Source organism: Protobothrops mucrosquamatus, unplaced genomic scaffold (assembly GCF_001527695.2).
Source record: "Protobothrops mucrosquamatus isolate PMUCROS unplaced genomic scaffold, P.Mucros_1.0 scaffold596, whole genome shotgun sequence".
Taxonomy (NCBI): domain Eukaryota; kingdom Metazoa; phylum Chordata; class Lepidosauria; order Squamata; family Viperidae; genus Protobothrops; species Protobothrops mucrosquamatus.
This window is the reverse complement of record NW_015386895.1, coordinates 36636-55675: the sequence shown is the minus strand read 5'-3', so window position 1 is coordinate 55675 and position 19040 is coordinate 36636. Positions and strand designations below refer to the sequence as shown.

At 38.9% G+C, this 19040-nt stretch overlaps 1 protein-coding gene across 1 annotated transcript in view; it reads left to right on the top strand.

Moving 5' to 3' along the window:
* Positions 1 to 19040, top strand: part of CA10 (carbonic anhydrase 10) — a 346258-nt gene that overhangs the window by 322123 nt on the left and 5095 nt on the right. The window contains exons 6-7 of the mRNA XM_015817495.1: positions 2563 to 2635; positions 18883 to 19037. Of these exons, the coding sequence (XP_015672981.1) occupies positions 2563 to 2635; positions 18883 to 19037 (228 nt within the window). The remainder of the gene's footprint in view (positions 1 to 2562; positions 2636 to 18882; positions 19038 to 19040) is intronic.

The following is a 19040-nucleotide window of genomic DNA, read 5'->3' as shown; positions in this document are numbered from 1 at the left end:
GGTTGCCCAGCATATAGAGGGCTATCTCATATTTTCTAAATCAGTGTCATGCAGGTGGCAATATGTCACCTGTTGTATTATTTAATAGGGGTACATCTCAGAACAATCTTCTTCAAAGAGGCCTGTCACTCCACCCCAATGAAAAAGAGTTGGGACTAATCTATATTATCAACAGTTGCTTCTGTACACATGTGGTAGACACACAGAGGCCACCATTGCTGGGTCAAATGACACGGCTTCTCCACTCCAGTCCAGGAGATGCTTCAAATGGGCTTTTTGTGCAAATTTACATTCAAGTGTCATGCCCTTCAAAAATTTGTACAACCCTATTCTTTTTGTAGCAGACATGAACCTGGGACAACTTGTTGCATGCGAAGAGTTTAATCATTTCTCTCCAACTGCATTTTTCACTAACTGGCCATTTTGCTTCTGGTGTGGGATCTTAGAATGGTACTGCTAAAACCAGACAAAGGAGAGACACAGGGAGAGGTACATTTCAAAACTGACAGATAGAGGAAAATCTAGGCTGATTCTCCCCTGAGCTGCTACCATTTTTATCTATCAGAGGCAGTTAAAATTTCAAAACTAATACAGTAATGGAACTAAAAGGTAGTTCAGCTTTCACATCAGTTAGCTGATTTTTTTAAAAAAAAATTGTAACTGGGGAGAGAATAGAAGGATAAACAGGCCTTTGACTTCCCAAAATGACAGGCATGGTAGGAAGAAGATAATGTATTTGGCTGAAGATAGTTGTTGCATTTTGTATGATCATAAATCCTCATTGCACAGGACGATCACTGTTTGCTATAACCACTGAACACATTCCTTATTTAAGGCTCAGGATAGCAAGGGCGGCATACATGTCTCCATGCTCCAACCTTGATTACAATTTTTAACTGATTGTATGGGGCTAAAATGCAGAACACAATCTTTTCTTCAACCAGTAATTGAAAGGATCATGTACCACCATGTTTCCCCAAAAATAAGACCCAATCAGAAAATAAGCCCTAGCATGATTTTTCAGGATGCTCGTAATATAAGCCCTACCCCCAAAATAAGCCCCAGTTATGATTGTCAGCCAGATGGACATATTTAGTACCATATTTCCCTGAAAAATAAGACCTAACCGGAAAATAAGCCCTAATGCATCTTTTGGAGCAAAAATTAATATAAGGCCCAGTCTTATTTTCAGGGAAACACAGGTATATATCCAAGGGATGATTTGATATGCTCAGAATAGGCAGAACACAAAAAAACAAATCTGTATTTTGCCCTTTTTCTTGAATATCTCAGGAGGGTATTTTTTTGATTTACAAAAACTTTGTATCACAATAATTAAGTGCCCCTGGTTTACAAGAGAAATTAGTCTAATAAGAAAGGTCTCTTTTCATACTGTAGAATGCTTGAGAGTTTATTCCAAATCCTCCCCCTGTATCCTGCTCTTCAGATAATAAAAATAAAGAGGGGGGGGGAGAATAGAAAAAAGACAATGTAAGTGGGAATTGTATTCTGAAGACTTCCTTGGTGCATTTTTGTTCTGAATTATTCGCAGACTGCATCTTGTATTTTGTTGTCATGTAGTCCAACTCCAAGAGTCAACCTGACAAGTGCAGGCTAATTAATTTGTGGTCAGATTCCACTCTGTAACCTTCACACTGTTTTGCCTTGAGCCATCCCTGTCATGTATAAATGTAACCAAGCCTTGTTCTTAATGAAGGCGGCGAGCAGAGGATGAAGTATTTCAAACTTTTGCAGAAGAAACCACAGAAAAGCAGATTCCCATCAGATTCATATCTAAGCTCAAAGCAAAAATGACAAGGGCTTGATTACCTTTCTTGAGTTAGTATTTTAAGGCCATGTTGATCTTTTGTGCATATTGGATGTGGAAGAATTTGCTGCTCTTGACTGGAGTGCAGGTTGATGCCCAGATCTCCTTCTTACTGAATGCTCCAGCTACAAATGATTTTGCATCCCACTATAACTGCAGCATAGATGAGAATGCAGCATGCTGTGATTTGAGGTAGAAAATGTTACCTCAAGCTGTGATGATTACCAGAGCAAACCAGGTTTTGCTCTGGATTTTTGCCTAAATGAGAGCCTTTTAATGAGTCTATACTAGCCCACTCTTTCTCTTTTCCCCACAAAATTGAAGCCAAGAGCCATGGTGGTTCACAATCAGTCTTGCCTAAATGGATTGAAAGGAATTTTTTTTATCTCCTGCATAACCATGTCAGATTATGCCTGTTTTCCAACATTATTAGGTTTTCAATTTAAAAACAAAAACTAGGATGGCAAGAAGCTGATGCAACTCACGCTCAAAGCATTCAGAGTACAGCTCCCTTTCCTTTCTGTTTTCCATTAGACTGCACTAATAGAAAACTGAACCGCCATTACTCATTTCATCTGACTGCAGTACATCCACATTTTTACTAATTCTGTACTTGTCCCTTGATTCTCTTGCTCCTACCACCACCCCGCTCCTGATAAATAGATACTTTCCCAAAAAAATAAGAGGTTTGTGGTTATTACTTTTGTTTTGACAATGAATTCTTTCCACCGCAGGTATCTGAATCATCAAATCCATTTTTAAATCGTATGCTTAACAGAGACACCATAACAAGAATAACGTATAAAAGTAAGTTTCTTTTTGATTCCACGTCAGTGGATAATGGGTCAATCTTTCAATATGTACATCTCAGATTGAGATGAATTTCAAAAGCAAAAGTTGATAAAAGCAACTCAAAATTGCTATATGTGTTTTATTCTATGAGGCAATTTATCACAAGTTTTTAACAAGAGAAATTCAAGCATTTACAATTGTTTGGTGCTGGTGCAGTAGAATTAATGAAACACATATTTTTCTTAAATATCTGAATATTTATAAGGATTTTCTGTCAAAGCATTGGGAAGCAGTAATAGTTAAAACATGATAAAAGCATACTAAAATATGCCATAATGAAAAAATAATCACTGAGGTATTTTTAAAAATCTCTAAGATACATAAAGCACAAGTAATCCATTTACTCAGTTCTTATTTAGGCTATAACTTGTGGCAAACTCATAATTGCTCTGAGTGTTTTCAACCATTCTGTATTACTGTATATAGTTCGTGTAGACTGAGATGCCAAATGCAACCACTGACATTTCCTGAGATGTAAATGTCACTAATATCCTTTATAAGTCAGGACCATGGACTCCTGCATTCAATGTCCCATTAGCTGCATTAATTCCTTCTACTGGGGTTTGCTAGCTATAGTTCACCGTAATACCCAAATTGGCAATTTATGGCTGTTGTTTTTCCTTATGCCATTATTTCAAATCAAGTTTGTAGGATGCTGGAATTGAGCCCATTCCTTCTTCAGCCATTGTCTGTAGTTTAGCTTATCCTTAGTTCAAGTTGGACACTATTGACCATGATATGGTGGGGGGGGTAACCTATTTTGCCTCAGGCTCTGATGCTGAGGCTTATCTTACTGAGCTTACCCAGAAGGGCAAAAAGAGTTGTATCTTTATATAATATACAACTGACAGATTACCTGCTAGCTGATGCTGTGGAGTTTAATGTCAGGATTTAATAAAAGCATGTAAAGTCAGTCCATGGTTAAATAGTACAAATCTAATCATTATGAACAAAGGATTTATTCTTTTCCCGGTAAAAGAAATAGATGGTAGTTAGAAGCAAACTAAGAAAAAAAGTATGCCATCGGAAAAGAGAAACAGCAGGGGTTTAAATCAAGCATGGGCTCCCACATTCTGTTTAAGAGCTCCCCTAAATTAAATTGTTGAAATTTAGTGACCAAATCATAATATTTTTGTGAAAGGGCTACTTAGGGGAAATAGTACAGATTAGGGAAATAGTACAGATTACCAACAAGAAAAATATTGTCATCGTCCCTGGAAACGTTTATTACACAAAAACGCTTATCAAGGGAGGCAGGGAAGTTACCAAGCTCACTAGCAGAACCTATTTTTAAACAAGTTCATTGAGGGAAAAGTGAAATTGGAGCTTGCTTTCCTAACAGTGGGGGGGGGGGGAGCAAAGCAGCAGGTGAATCCACCAATCTGGACAGAACACCAGACTATCTTCATGATCAAGAAGGGAAGGAGTTGAAATGTGGAAATAGATTTTTTAAGCCAGCTTTGGTTTTGGCTGGTTTATGAACAGGAGTCAAATAGCATAAGACCATGGTACAGAAAAGCTCTTAGGATCACTTTTCTGTGCATCAGAGGCATATAGAAGAAATATAAGTCTCATCTTCCATCTAACTTAAAAGAATGTATAAAATGCATAAATGTGTAAAACTACAAAGGATAGTGGCCATCAACTTAATGACTGTGTGATTTGCTTAATGATCGACACACCCAGTCACATGACCACAATGCCTTGGAGTTCTGGTTCCAATTGTGGCCGTAAGTTGAGGACTACCTGTGTAAGCATTTTCAAGGCACAAAAAGCAATGCAAAAAGAGTTGTGGAAAATAATTCTGTAGCTGTCATGGATGATAGATTATAGCTTCATTGCAGGGGAAATTTAGTTTTGCTTCATGTATCAAGAGGAATTCTGTATTGCTCTTAAGCAGCTGTCTTTCAAAAACTCATATTTAGGAACCTCATTTATACAGCTATTGCTTAGCTTCAGCTCTGAGAAAATCAACAACTATAATTTACTTACTTGCCTTTAGAATAAATCGGGTGATACTATAAGAGTTGTACACTAATTGAAGAACAGTTCTAAAAGCATCACATTCACAAGAGTATGAATCAGAAAATTTTAAAAGTCAGACACCCTTGTGGAATTTCAACATGGATTTTTAAATTGAGCTTTCATTATTTTAATAAAGATTCCAATTCAAACAATCCCCTGGACACATACAGACATGCACAAAGGTATTCTCAATTATATGAAGGTATTGAAATGACTATAAGTCATTGGAATTCCATCAACAGTTTTAAAGAATGTTTAGTTTTATATTTGACTTTTTAAAACTCAAGAATTGAGAGACTAATTACTATCTTGTTTAAGCACCTGAGTTGTGTTTCTAGAAAAACTCCAAACCCAAGTTTTATTCCGCATGTGTCTTTAATTTACAGTCTTTAGTTTACAGCCTTGATAGAAATATGAATGCATATTCCAGTTTCAGTAAATTCAATGGTTCTAATTACTGTATAATAGAATTTCTTATATTTCCATAGATCTTTTAACCTTATGAATCGAAGTTTATCATTCCGGGGAGGAATCTCACACAGTACTCCAGATATTTTAGCTTAAAGTAAAAAAGTTTAATTGGATATGCATTGATGTGAACTAAATTACTACATTATTTTAGGCATATAAATTGATCTTATCTGTACCTTCTGCATTAATGTTCAATTCATCAACTTTTAGGCTCAAAATTAGTAGCTCAAATATGTTTTAAACCTTGTACTTCAAAAACAAATGTTCAGAAATGGACATTTGGAGATAAAGCACTTTTAAAATATTTACTAAGAGAGGTATACAATTTTCATGCAGAACCTTAGAAATATTATAGAATGATGTGGAACTTGGATAGAACTTATTTCTTACCAGAAGTACTGGATTTGTACACACACACACACACACACACACACACACACACACATGTCTCCAGTTTTTAAAATCTTTATTTTGATAATGGAATAAGCTGAATTGTGCCATTGTACCATTATATATGCAAGACTGTGTATAGCAATGGCAAGAGAAGATACATGACAAATATTATAGGTGGCAACTTTACGACTTATTTAAAAATATACAATAGGTAAATATGAATCTCATCCTTTCTGAACTTCCATGCAATTCTTTCCTGTCCTGTTCCACTAAAGTCCACAGGAAGCTATATAAAACCAATAAACTATGTATATTACAAATGCTCACAAACTCAGAAATTCAGGATTCCGTCTTCACCAAGTTTAGTTGTCACGTTAGATGGTAACCCTTAACACGAACCTCGGGTCGTGACAATGTACATATTCCTTCCACGTAACACATGACATCCTGTGTAACTCTTCTATATAAGTACCATGATTCACTGAACATCATTCAATATAATTGATCTATACGTTACTTCTTCCTACTGTTTCCGTGGCGTTGGAGTCCTGATAACAGCTGGCTATCAAGGATGTTTTTGTCTGTACATGGACCTGTCTAATTAAACAAATGTAAAATGCTCTATGGTCCTTGCACAACTTGCTACAGTTCTGAGGCCTTGGTCCTGAGACCAAATTCCTGAAAGCTCTCTGAAGCTGTTATCTTGCTGCCAGATGTTTCTGTCCATTAGCTCTGCAAGGCAGTCCAAGCCAGAAATACCATCGGGAATCATCATCATCGTTAGGTCCTGTGCAAAGCACATTGGGCACACTTCTAGCAGTTTCAGTCATTTGCAGCATCTTTGGCATCATTCCAAGGTACATTAATAATCTTAAAATCTTCCTTAAGTGTTTGGCGCCAGGATTTCTGAGGCCAGCATCATTTCCTCTTCCCTTCTGGAGGTATCCAGGAAGTAGAGCAATTTTTGGATGCTGATCTTTAGGCATACATAAGATATGGCCAACAAGCCATATGACAGTCAGAAATATTAACTGTATATTACAAGGTAATACGATTAGTGGTCATTACCAAATAGTAATGACTACTGACTACACCAAGGGTACCCAAGCTTGGCAACTTTAACACCTATGGATTTCAACTCCCCAAACTTGCAAGACTGAAAGTATTTCAGAAGAGTCCCTTCTGAAAAATGTGCCACACCTTCCCACCTTCTATGGGCTGAGACATCTCTTACATGCTGGTTGTCCAGTCTGCAGGTCTCCCTCTGGTTCCCCCAGGTTATCCCTGCATATCATTACAGAAACTGATGCATCCTTATACGTATCTTGCCAATTTCAAATCAGACCAACTTCTTTTTCTGAAGGGACCACCATTTGTATTCTTAGGGAGATGTGCATGTTTTGATTTAGTTAGTTTACTTGCCACCAAGCTGTCTCAACAGTTGGTTAATTCCAACAGGGGGTTTCATTTGTCCATCATCATTGTCACTACAATTTGGAAGAGTAGATTTCCTTAAAAAAATATCAAAAAGTTTATTTATTTTTCTATTAGATTTATACTCCACATTTGATGCCAGGAATTCAAGGCAGCTTAAGTAAGATCCTTTTTTTATGTAGATAGCATGGACAGAGAGCCTAATATTGGGTACCTCAAAGACATCGACTCCTCCCTGAACTCGGATCTAAAGAAGTCGGAATTAGATTGTGTAATTGGTAACGTGACGTATAATGATTACTAATTATTACGAAGATGTCATGTACTGATATAGTAACACGCTTTTCTGACCTTAGGAAACGATGAAACAACTGTCCCTTGTCATTCAATGTTTGGAGAGCATAATTCATCATGATTTAATTAAACAGGAGAGCAACTCACTCATCTAGTTGCTGCACTGTAGCAGGTTTCTATTTTAAGCTCTGCATCTTTCTCTGCAAGGCAAAACTCTTCCTCTACCATTTCCTCGTTTTAATTTTAGTCTTACAATCCTCCTTGTGTTCTTTTTGCTCATGATTCCCATCCACCTGCTAATGCCTTTACTTAGACACTAAAACGGAGTGTATGGAAGTAAATGATGTAAAACTCTGTAAAGGAAAAAACCCACGGTGAACCACAACTGAAAAACCTGTCATGGAATCTCTAAAGCAAAATGCTGTCTCTCTTATTATTCTGACAAAGAGCAAATAAGATGAGATACAGCAAAACATTATCTTGCCCACATGCTATCTGCCTCCTCTCTGTCCCTTATTATACTATATTATTATTACACAGGAAGAATGGACCTTTTTGTGATGGAAGGGAGTAGAATGTTGTGATTTGCTGTGTCATTGATGATGATGTAATTGATTAATGTCTGCCTAAAAAAGTTGTTTTGTTTTTAGGAAGTATCACCCCTCTTTTTGTAATATGAGCTATCTTGTTTGGAACAATGTGACAGGCTGTGAAGATGGAAGTCTTGAAGTCTACAGTGCTTTCTCTGCCTCTTAGACTGACATTTCTGATTATCCCAATCTATATATAGGAAGAGTTGCAATCACCCAGTTTGCATTTCCCAACAGTTTCCTAAATAATGTTGGTTATTGCATCTGCAGTTTCAGCTGTCTTAAACTTCATGTTCATCACCAGATTGTGACGTAGTTGCACCTTGTATGAGCATTTCCATATTCTGAATATTTGGTTTGAAAATATGAACCCTCCATTCCAGTAGTTTTTAAGCTCTGATGTTATGGCTCTTAGAAGTCATATCCTTCCTTTTGGGAGAAAAATGTACTGAGTATAATTATAATTAGTCTTACTGATAGACCGAATAGTAATAACCACCAACTACTCCAGGGGTGTCCAACCTTGGCAGCTTTAAGACCTGTGGGCTTTCTCTCCCAACTCTCAAAATTCCCCAGCCAACTATGAATCTATAAAACTATGCTGGCTGGGGAATTCTGGGAGTTGAAGTCCACGAGTCTTAAATTGCCAAAGTTAAAGACCCTTAGACTATACCAAAGGAAACCATTCCAAAAGACAAGAGAATTGTGGTGAGGTTAGTGATGGTTGTACTGCCTGTGTATAATCTATTCTAGTTCTAGCAATGGCCTCGTTGCTCTTGGCATTGACCAAGGGAAGTGAAGCAAGGGCTGGAGGCCAGCAGAAGATAAAGACCTGAGTGCTTCCTCAAGTATTTGTGCCAAGGGGTTAGATAAGCTCTGCTGCTCTTGATGGGTTTCTTTTTAAGTGAGGTTATTCTTTTATCCTTGGATGCCAGGATGTCATACACCATACATCAGAGTGAGATGGGTAGTCATATAAATCAAAGAAGGCCAAAGTTCAACTTCAAATGCAATTATCTTATTAAATTGTTTTTTTAAAAAAATCTTCATTAATTTGCATTACTGCAGCCTTTCTACTTGCTCTTTGCTTTAGAAATAGCTTAAGCTGAAATCCTTCAAGTGTCTTTGACATCATGCCCCAGATAGATATGGATGCAAACTTTCAGGGGATCTGAACTGGAAACCTTTTATTATAGCTATAAACTATTTATCCAACCTTGTTTGCCCAGCATGCTGTAGAGCCATTTTTTTTTGGCTTGTCTGAATGCCTTTGTCATAGTAGAACTAGATGGGAGATACAGCAGGATCCCATTTGGAGAGAGAGGTTGTCCCACTGGTCAGAAAGAAGCAGAGACTTTATTGTGTGCCTTTTTCCACTGCCTTTTCTACACCAATTTACTGGCAGCCATTCCTTTAGCTCCCTCCTAACAAATCCCCAGTCTTGTATAAGAGAGAGCAGTCCGTTTCCTACTTGCTCTCCTATTTCCTACCGCAATTTCCCTAAGATTGCACAGCAGTGGTTTTCTCTTTTATTTTATTGCATTGCTATTGCATTTCTGTTTTATGTTTATATCCTTTACTGTACTTTATTCAATTTTCCCCTGTTTGGGTTTTTGAGTTTAGCTTTTACAAGTCACACTGTCTTTGTAGTATTCGGTTATTGTTTCTGTAATTGGATATTTTTCTCCTTACTGGTCATTGACCATAATTAGTCCATAATACTTAATACATATACCGTAATCCATGTACCCACTGAAGGAAATAAATCTTTCCGATACCAGTTATAGGTAGTGCCCAAAATAAACAGTTGATGCCTTAACGCAAGATGGTGCTTGCTGTTTTTTATAGAAACATGGGCCATCAAAAAGGATATAGGAATTGTGAAAACACAAGAAGAATTGGCGTGTATTATTTTGATAGACAATAGATTTCTGTGCAGATCCCATCTAATGACTTGGCAAACGTAATAGTGCAATTATAGGAGAGGAAAAGGTAAATATGAACAATATAGATAATTGCAAAATGATCCTAATGGGTCATCGGTGCTTTCTGTGTGGTTAGTCCAATAAAAACAGTTACTGATTGTAACTTGCAAACCAACTCTCAAACGTGACAAGAAAATTGGGAAAGCCATGTGTTTTGCCACTCAGAGATTTCATTACTGCAATTTGCAAGATGTGTGGATGTTGTCATTTTTTATTTTTTTTCAGGGTTTTTTAAAAAATCGTTTTCTCTCCCTTTTTTATGTTTTATATGGTTTTTGTCCTCTTTATGTTTTTATTTTAGGTGTTTTAACATTTTAGGTAAGGGTTTTCTTTTTTAAAAAAATCTTATTCGCTACTTTTTTCTTCTAAAGTATATTGTATTATAAGATACAGTAATCATATCACTGACACATCTATATAATGCATATATAACATTACACATCAATATGTAATGCCCTTTAGGACATTTTAATTGTAACATGTTTAAAGTGCAATATTATTTTTAACAATTGCCAAAAATAATCATAAATAAAAATACCAAAGTACCTCAATGAAATATCTTTTTAAAAAATAATATATAAAAATAATATCATAGATAAATGCTTTACATTTAAAAGACCAATTGAATTTCCTGTATTTCTAATTTAAAACTGTAAAACAACAGGGCAGGAGAAGAAAATTGCTAAGATTTTGCGAAGCTGCTGCCAGTTAGTTGAGAGAAATAAGAGCTTTTAAAGCAGTGATCTGACCAAAAAGAAAATGCTTTCCTGCATTCTAGGGGAAGACTTCCTAAACATCAAAACTAGCTATGAGATTTTTTTCTCTCTCTCCTAATTTCTAAGATCGGACTTAATTGCTTTACTGACTGCAACTCTTTATACTAAAGTACGGTCTTATGGCCGAGCAGATGGACCAGTCACATCTTTGCATGACTGTGTTCCCAGAATCCCTGTTTATAGTTTCATTTGTTAAGTGGTTGCTGCATCCATTTTAAGTAGCTTCACTAAGGACCTCATAGGGAGGCAGCCAGGAGAACTTACCCTTTAAAATTTGAAACATCTCATTTTGACTAAACACTTTGATGCTGAGCATCACTCTCTGTGCTTCATAAATAATGAACAGGTAGGAAGCGGAAAGAGAGAAGGAACTAGGATGAAACAGAAACCAATCAAAAACTGTAATATAAATCTCCTTTACTGATTTGAGTTGCCAAGACAGTTGAAATGCATTTAGTTAGCTCCAGCATTCTTCAGTGCTACAGAAATGGTTTTACTCACTTATTAGGCTTGGAAATAAAAGTATCATGCTGAGTCTTCAGGCCAGGAACTTACTGCTGTAACCATGCATCCTGAACAGTAGGAGATATGTCATCTTTGGCATGGTTTGCCTGCCCATTTTTCCATTGTCACTGTTCAGTCTCATCATTAGTGCAAAAACGTTAATATTGTCATTCCTTCAAAATTAAATAAATGTCCCGTCAATCATTTTCCCTGAAAAAGTTTTCGACATCATGTCAGGCTCAAGAATGAGCAGGGTGAGTTGCTCAAAAACAGGAGTTGCAAGTCACGGAGATCTGAGCCAAGACTGCTTCCCTTCAGATCCAAAACTACCTGCAAGGAAAAGAGAGGGAAGGTTGACAGGAGCAATCTTTAGCATCTGTGAAGTAGTGGCAGCTTTAGTAAACTGTGAGTTGGTCTGTAAGATAAAACAATATTGTTGCCGAGCAGTTTAAATTTAATTCTGGGGAAAAAGTTTCAGGGCAGGGCTGGGAAGTGGTGGAATCATTTGAGATGATGAGAAAAGATGAGGGTCATAAAAAGTAAACTACTTTCTAATGAATGCAATACATAACAGGTACCTAATTCACTTAATCTGTATCAGTTTGGTACTGTGACTGTTGGCTGGGGAAAAAAAATTGTGCTGTTCTCTAAGTTTTTCCTAAATTTTCCCTAATCCATCATAATGACACAGCAGCATTCCTCTGCATCTGTATCGCCTTCAAAATGATGCTGCCAGGGTGCCAAGATCTGTCTCAAAAAGAGCTTCCCCTGCCCTGGACAAATGGGGAATTCACCACACTTTCTGAGGGAGAAAAGGAGCCTGTACATTGCAACTGCTCCTCTGGTTTCTCTCTCTGTGAATTGTCATGACAAGCAATAATACATGAACATACTTTCAGCCATGCTTGAGTCACCTCAGAATTGAAAACCTAATTCTCTGAGGTTTGCAGGAACTGGACCTTTTTGACCAGGCGATACATCAGAGTCACCACTTGCAGATACCGTGTTTTCCCGAAAGTAATCCCACCCCCAAAATTAAGCTCCAGCTGATTGGGGGGGTGAGCCTAATATAAGCCCTCCCCCCAAAAGTAAGCCTGCTTAAGAGCCTGCACAGATGGCCTGCCTCTGTGACAAGGCGAAGCCGATGGAGTAGGGGGGATCTGACCCACGGTATCGGTATTCCAAAGCAGTTTGGAAACAAATAGGAAAAACCTTTTCCTCCCCAAGTGTTTCTGGTTTTTTCCCCAGGGCTTCCCATCTTCTGTTAGGGTTGGGGGGCAGTGGGGGTTAGAGTTAACATACAGTAGGCCTGGCTACGGCCTTGCATGGGTCAGATGGGAGGGAATCCACCAGGCCTCATGGCCACATCATTGGTGAGCGCAACACCGCTCAGCCAAAAGCGGCTGCGGAACAAATGGGACACCTGCCTACAGAGCCACCAAAGCGGCAAGTGGAGTGCCAGAGGCTCAGGGAGGCAGGGTGGTGAAGCAGGCAGGCGTCCTGCCGTCAGCACCCATGCCGGCTATCCCTTCCCCGTGGAGCTGGAGAGCTTGGCACATCACCGCCCAGATGCCCTCGCTCCCTCCAGGAATTGCACTTCTTTCCTTACTTGGCTCCCAGTCCTGTGCCGTTTCTCCTTCATGATCCACCGCCGCCGAGTGCAGGGAAACAAAATAAGTTTTTTTGGGGGGGAAAGGTCAATCAATCAATTCCAACTTCGCAAGATCTTTTTTTTTTGTGAGAAGTTGGAATTGATTGATTAACCTTTTTCTTCCCCAAAAAAACCTTCTTTTGTTTCCCTGCACGCGGAGCCCTGATGCTGGCAGAGTGAGGCAGCGGTGGCCAGAGCAAACCCTTCCCCATATCCCCTCACTTCCTCAAAGCCTCCCTTCACTAACCTCCTTTCCAGCTCCAGCCTCTGCCACCGCGTGCAGGGCAACAAAAGAAGCCTATGGGACTACCGGTAAAAAAAAAAGTTCAATCAGGCCTTCCAACTTTGCAAGATCTTTTTTTTTCCACGAGAAGTTGGAAGGTCGCATTGATCTTTTTTTTTAGTCCCACAAACTTCTTTTGTTGCCCTGCATACAAACAATGGAGCTGGAAAGGAGGTTAGTGAAGGAATGTGGTTGCCCTGCGGTGGGGACTAGGATTCGGCATTGTGGCTACCCTGGGGTGGGGTGGGGGGTTAGGATTTGGCATTGTGAGTTCCCTGGGCTGTGATGGGGGTTAAGATTTGGCATTGTGGATTGTGGAGTGTTTGTGATCTGGTGGGGCTATTCAAAATGCAGGGATTTCCTGTGTTTTGAAGCACCCTGTATGACTGCACAGAAAAGAACACTCCGTTTCTCAAGCACCCCATTCCAGGCTTACGGAGATTGCAGTCTCTGCTAGATCTCTGTTGGGATAAAAAGTCTTTCAGCACCTATGGAGCACTTCCAAATGCAGGGACTGAATTGTGTGATATTAAGGTTAAGCCTCCTAACACTGAATAATCAGACTATCACACTAAACGATGGATTCTTACTCTCCTTTCTCCACATGGCCAATAGTGAAAATCTGAAGAGCTTTTACTTTTCTTCAAAATATTAGGTAAAGCAGGCCAGTATTATCCTTAGTATTGGCAGAAATACCCACATGTTGTAGGAGTGTAACTGAAGTTGATAAATGGGTCTGCACCTTCAGCTTTACTAAAAAGCTTCAGACAACCAAGGCCATGATGGGGAGCAGAAGCCTATGTCTGTGAGCTATCTAGTGACACACACCATGGCATAAAAGATAGTGACTGTATAAGAGTCACTGCTTCATCACAAACATTTACAGGGTTTGAAAGATATGGGAAGGTAATGAATGGAGTTGGTGTAAATTAGATTTAGCTATATTTCCTTTTCTTATTTCCTATCTTTAATTTCCTTGGCTTCCTATTTCTTTCTTTCTTTTACACTTTGTATCACACTGTTTACCCTGAAGGAAACTGCAGGATGAGTGTGTATGCACGTACACGTGTGTGTTAGGCACTACTGCCCACTGTCTCACTGTTTGTGGGTGACCAGAAAGGTAAATCAATGTTTCTTACTTTGTTCAGGATTGCAATTGGCTCTTTGAGGACAAGGAAGTGTATGAAGATTTCCTGTTGCATTTGGGATCAGTCCATTATATGTTTGGCCCTGACTGGGTCTTGTTCTTAGGTTATCACATAAATTTAGCTCCTGGGTGCGCCTTCTGTCTGCCTCCCAAGATGCTGCTCTTAAGCAATATCAGAAATGTTCATTCTTTTAACCTGTTCTAACCTGTCCTGCCTTTCCTCAAAGAAATTTAGTCTCTCTTTTGTTCTCATAACCAAATAGTGGTTGTATATGGTGAAGCAAGCTGTACTTGCTAGACATAAAGAAAGCATAGCCTGTAGTCTTAAGCTGCGTATGATATCCATATGAATATTAGTAAATGTTTATTTTGTTAGATTAAAAGCAGAAAGATCCTCATGTAATTCCTTCTGATCACATTTTCTTATCCTCTTATTTATTAGCTTTTAGTCTTAAGGATTATTGCAAAATCAGAATACTACTGGCATTCTGGGAAATGATTAGCAACAGGTTTGAGGAGGCCCAAAGACTTTTCCCGCAACAGCATAATAATGCAAAATTGTTACACCTTCTGATTTCTATACATCTTATTATGGCTGCCTGTTACTGTATATAAACAGTACATTACAATGGAGTACATCATGAAGGAAAAGCGAAGTGACAGAGATCCTTTTGACAAACAAAATCCTTTCTATATAGCAGGGTTCTTCAAACTTGGCCCTTTTATGACTTGTGGACTTCAACTCCCAGAATTCCTCACCCAGCGTGCCTGGCTGAGGAATTCTGGGAGCTGAAGTCCACAAGTCATAAAAGGGCCAAGTTTGAAGAACCCTGCTATGTAGCATGGGTAGAATATATTGTAAAAAAAAATCATGTTGGGATGAAAGTCCTACTAAAGAATGAAAATAAAATTAGAGGGAATGCGGATAGGAACTAAGCTGATTATTGCTAATGTAATTACTCCCCACCCCCTTTCCTGTAACTTCTTTCTGTTTTTTTAGCAGAACTTTCATTCCGATTTGATTTTTTTTGTACATAATATGCTGCTTATGCTATATACAGAGCAAGTCTTCCCTTCTGAGAAGGCCAAGAGCAATGCAAGTGTTACCAAATGACTATACCCATACTTTTAGCCAGATGTCAGATCTAAATTTGTAGTGTGAGTGATGCCTCATGCTCTTCCTGCTTACTGGGAAGCCCCTGTCCACCATTCAGATCATCCACACATTACCGCTCCTCACTTGTTCTCACTCACCTGTGTCAGTCAATTGCTTACCTTCTCACTCAGCTTTATTACACACTTGTACATCTCTCTCACACTTTATCGATGCAACATCATTCTATCACATGTGGTGCCTATTAGTTGGGACACTTTTCCCCCATATATCTTACAATGTCACCCCAGACCATAGGCCCATGTAGATAAGGAGTGTGTGTAATGCCCAAATAGACTTTTGCCAAATACCAGTCAGAAAATCATACTGTATGCCTGCTTTCACCTGCCCAAGCCCAAATGCCCAGGGAGATAATTATGAGCGATCCTTTGTGTCATTAAAATACCTGTTTCAAGAATGGGTAGCAAGGCATCTTAAAGCCAATGTCGTGAGGACATGTGAATTAGATCTCTAGGAGAGAAAAAAAACTCTGTCTTGTTAAGATTGGTGTGATGCACAGTGCCACAAAAATAGGCTGCAAAGCTCTTTGAAATGGGCCAGTAGATTTTTAAGAATTCAATCTCTTTCTAATTACAAACTGAGTAGATAACATTTGCATCCTGACATCTACAAAGGGAATGGCTCATTAATTAGCAAGGAAGGAAATGTCTGATTTAAAGAGGAGGAGCTGGAAACCCAGTCGTTCCTTTAAAAGCATATTTTCCCATTGGCCTGAGCCAAGGGAATGCTCAGTGATTTCTACGCACACACCCCACTGTGTGCACAAAGGGCATTAGGCTTCACTGAGTAGCTTTATTATCATACATTAACCTTAACAGTGTAGAACCTTCTTTTTCCTGGAATGCAAGGTTAATTAAATCTAAACAGTCTTGGCCTTTCCAAGACAGAATGGTCAAAAATTATAATGGTTAATTAAGCCCTCCTTCTCCCCTCCTACCAGTATATAGCATCCATTTCCAAAGTAGGATGTTACATGCAATTACTGCAAAATGCAACTGAATTACAGTGTAAACTCAATCCTGGTTCAATGGCCAAATTATACCTTGCACTGGAAATTAAAATAATCCTAGGGTTTGTTTGGGCATTTGATTTAGTTTACAGCATCTTCTCAAAGCTGGTGCTGTCTAGGTAAAACTCTAACTCCCACAAATAGGCCATGCTGATAGAAACATGGATCAATGTGAACTTTTTTCTTTCTTTTTTAATGTGTGCCTTGGAGTCAATGTTGACTCCTGGTGACTCCCTGGATAGGTCCCTGCACTCTTCTTGGCATTGTTTTCAGAAGTGGTTTGTTCTTGCGTCCTTCCTTGGGCTGACAGAGAGGAACTGGCCCAAGTTGGCTTTGTGTCCAAGGCAGAACTAGAACTCACAGTCTCCTGGTTTCTAGCCCAGAGTGGCTCTTGATGGGGACTACAGCTGAACCGAAATACATTGAGGAAAACATAAGCAAATGCTAGAGGGAAGGCCTAGCATCCACACGCTTCAGCAGTTTCCAGCTTCTAGCTGCCCTGTTAGAGTCTGCTCAAGTTAACGCCTGCTGTGCCTCCCTAGGAATTGCCAAGGAATCCTCTTCCTACAATGCTGGCAAAAATGGAAGGATCTGTATATGAATGGAAACACCAGTACACATCTCCCCTCCAAATGTGATGAAAGTTGTAATAAAATAGATAGAAGAAGATTAGTTGGTGGTGATAGATAGATAGATGGATGGATGGATGGATGGATGGATGGATGGATGGATGGATGGATGGATGGATAGATAGATAGATAGATAGATAGATAGATAGATAGATAGATAGATAGATAGATAGATAGATAGATAGATAGATAGATAGATAGATAGATATCAAAAAGACATAATGGCAGACAATCATAGGGCTACCATAACTGCACTTCAGAAATCCAGATGGTCACACTGGAAGGCAGAAAAAGATACCCCCCAAAAAAGTTAACTCTTTCTTGTCTTGTTACAATTGGCTGATTTTTGCAGCCTAGATCTGCTAGCCCTTACATACAACACTGTACTGAATAGAAGGAAAATGTGTGCAGAAAATATAGACATGAAAAAAGAGGTCTTCCATATTATATAATACCGGTGGTAAGAAAGTGTACATGAGGAAAATGCTCAAAAATGAAAAGCACTTATGCATTTCAGACTTAGAATTCTTTTAAAATGACAGACTGGGGCAAGAATGAGCTGAAAGTATCTTCAACGTAGCACACCAAGAAACTATTCAAGGCTGACTAGTTTGCATCCTTAGCTACCACTCTGATTTCCCACATTCACACATAAAGCACCGAGAGGTGGCTGCAGCAATTTCAAGATTGTCCACTTACAGCTTTAGCTGGAGTATTATCATCCCTTTCTGAAAACAGCAAACGGTCACCATGACATAAACCCATCTAAACCATATTTACTCATATTTGATTTTTTTTTAATCCTGCCACAATCTTGTGACTCTTGAGGTTACTACTGCCACAATAAAGAGAACAACAGAATTAAAACAACGTACAATCCAAATTACAAACGCACAACCAAAGTAGAAGAGAAAAATAATGAGATAGTCCAAAGGTGTTACTGAAAGGTTCTTCAAAAAAAAAAGTTCCATTTTTAATCACCTCTTAAAAAAACTTACCCGGGTTTGGGCCAGCCTGAACAGCCTGAACAGCAACTTTCATCTTTGGCTGACTTCCCAAAAAAGTGGGACAACATGAACTCCTTCTTTACTATGAAACCATGGTGGCACAGTGGTTAGAATGCAGTACTGCAGGCTACTTTTGCCGGCTGTCAGCTGCCGGCTCAAGGTTGACTCAGCCTTCCCTCCTTCTGAGGTCGGTAAAATGAGGATCCAGATTGTTGGGGGCAATATGTTGACTCTAAACCGCTTAGAGAGGGCTGAAAAGCACTGTGAAGCGGTATATAAGTCTAAGTGCTATTCCTATTGCTTACTTGATCTAACAGACTGGGCCATGTCCAATTGGGGAAAACAGTTCTTTAGGTACCCTTGATGCACTTTAAATTGTACTTGGAACTGAACTGGTAACCAGTGTAGAACATACAATACAGCCCATAAAGTGGTGTACTAAGGTGATTATGCAACTGGACCATACCGGGAATTCCCCCCCCCCAAGTTTTAGGAAAGGGCTTTGGACTTTTCTTGTTTTGTAAACTATGGTCCGCTACATCACACTGCGTGGCACACCTTGAAATGGCAAGCAAATCACAATATCATTTTTTTGGTCATGTGTAGAAGAGCTCTCTGGGATATGGGAAAGAAACCAGGATTTGCAGCTGCAGATTGCCCACTCATAGAGACAGCTTAACCTGCTCCAATGTATAAATGTTGGCAGAATAGCAATTCAAACATTTCCCTGATTTAGGTCCATTTAATTACCAGTTAAACTCTGATAGTTGATGATATGAATCAAATATGAATGCTCTGTTCTCATAATTTTACCATAATTTATTCCCTAGATGATGCATACTTACTGCAGGGACTTAATATTGAAGAACTTTATCCTGAAACCTCTAGTTTCATTACATATGATGGGTCCATGACAATTCCACCCTGCTATGAAACAGCAAGTTGGATACTAATGAACAAACCTGTCTACATATCAAGAATGCAGGTA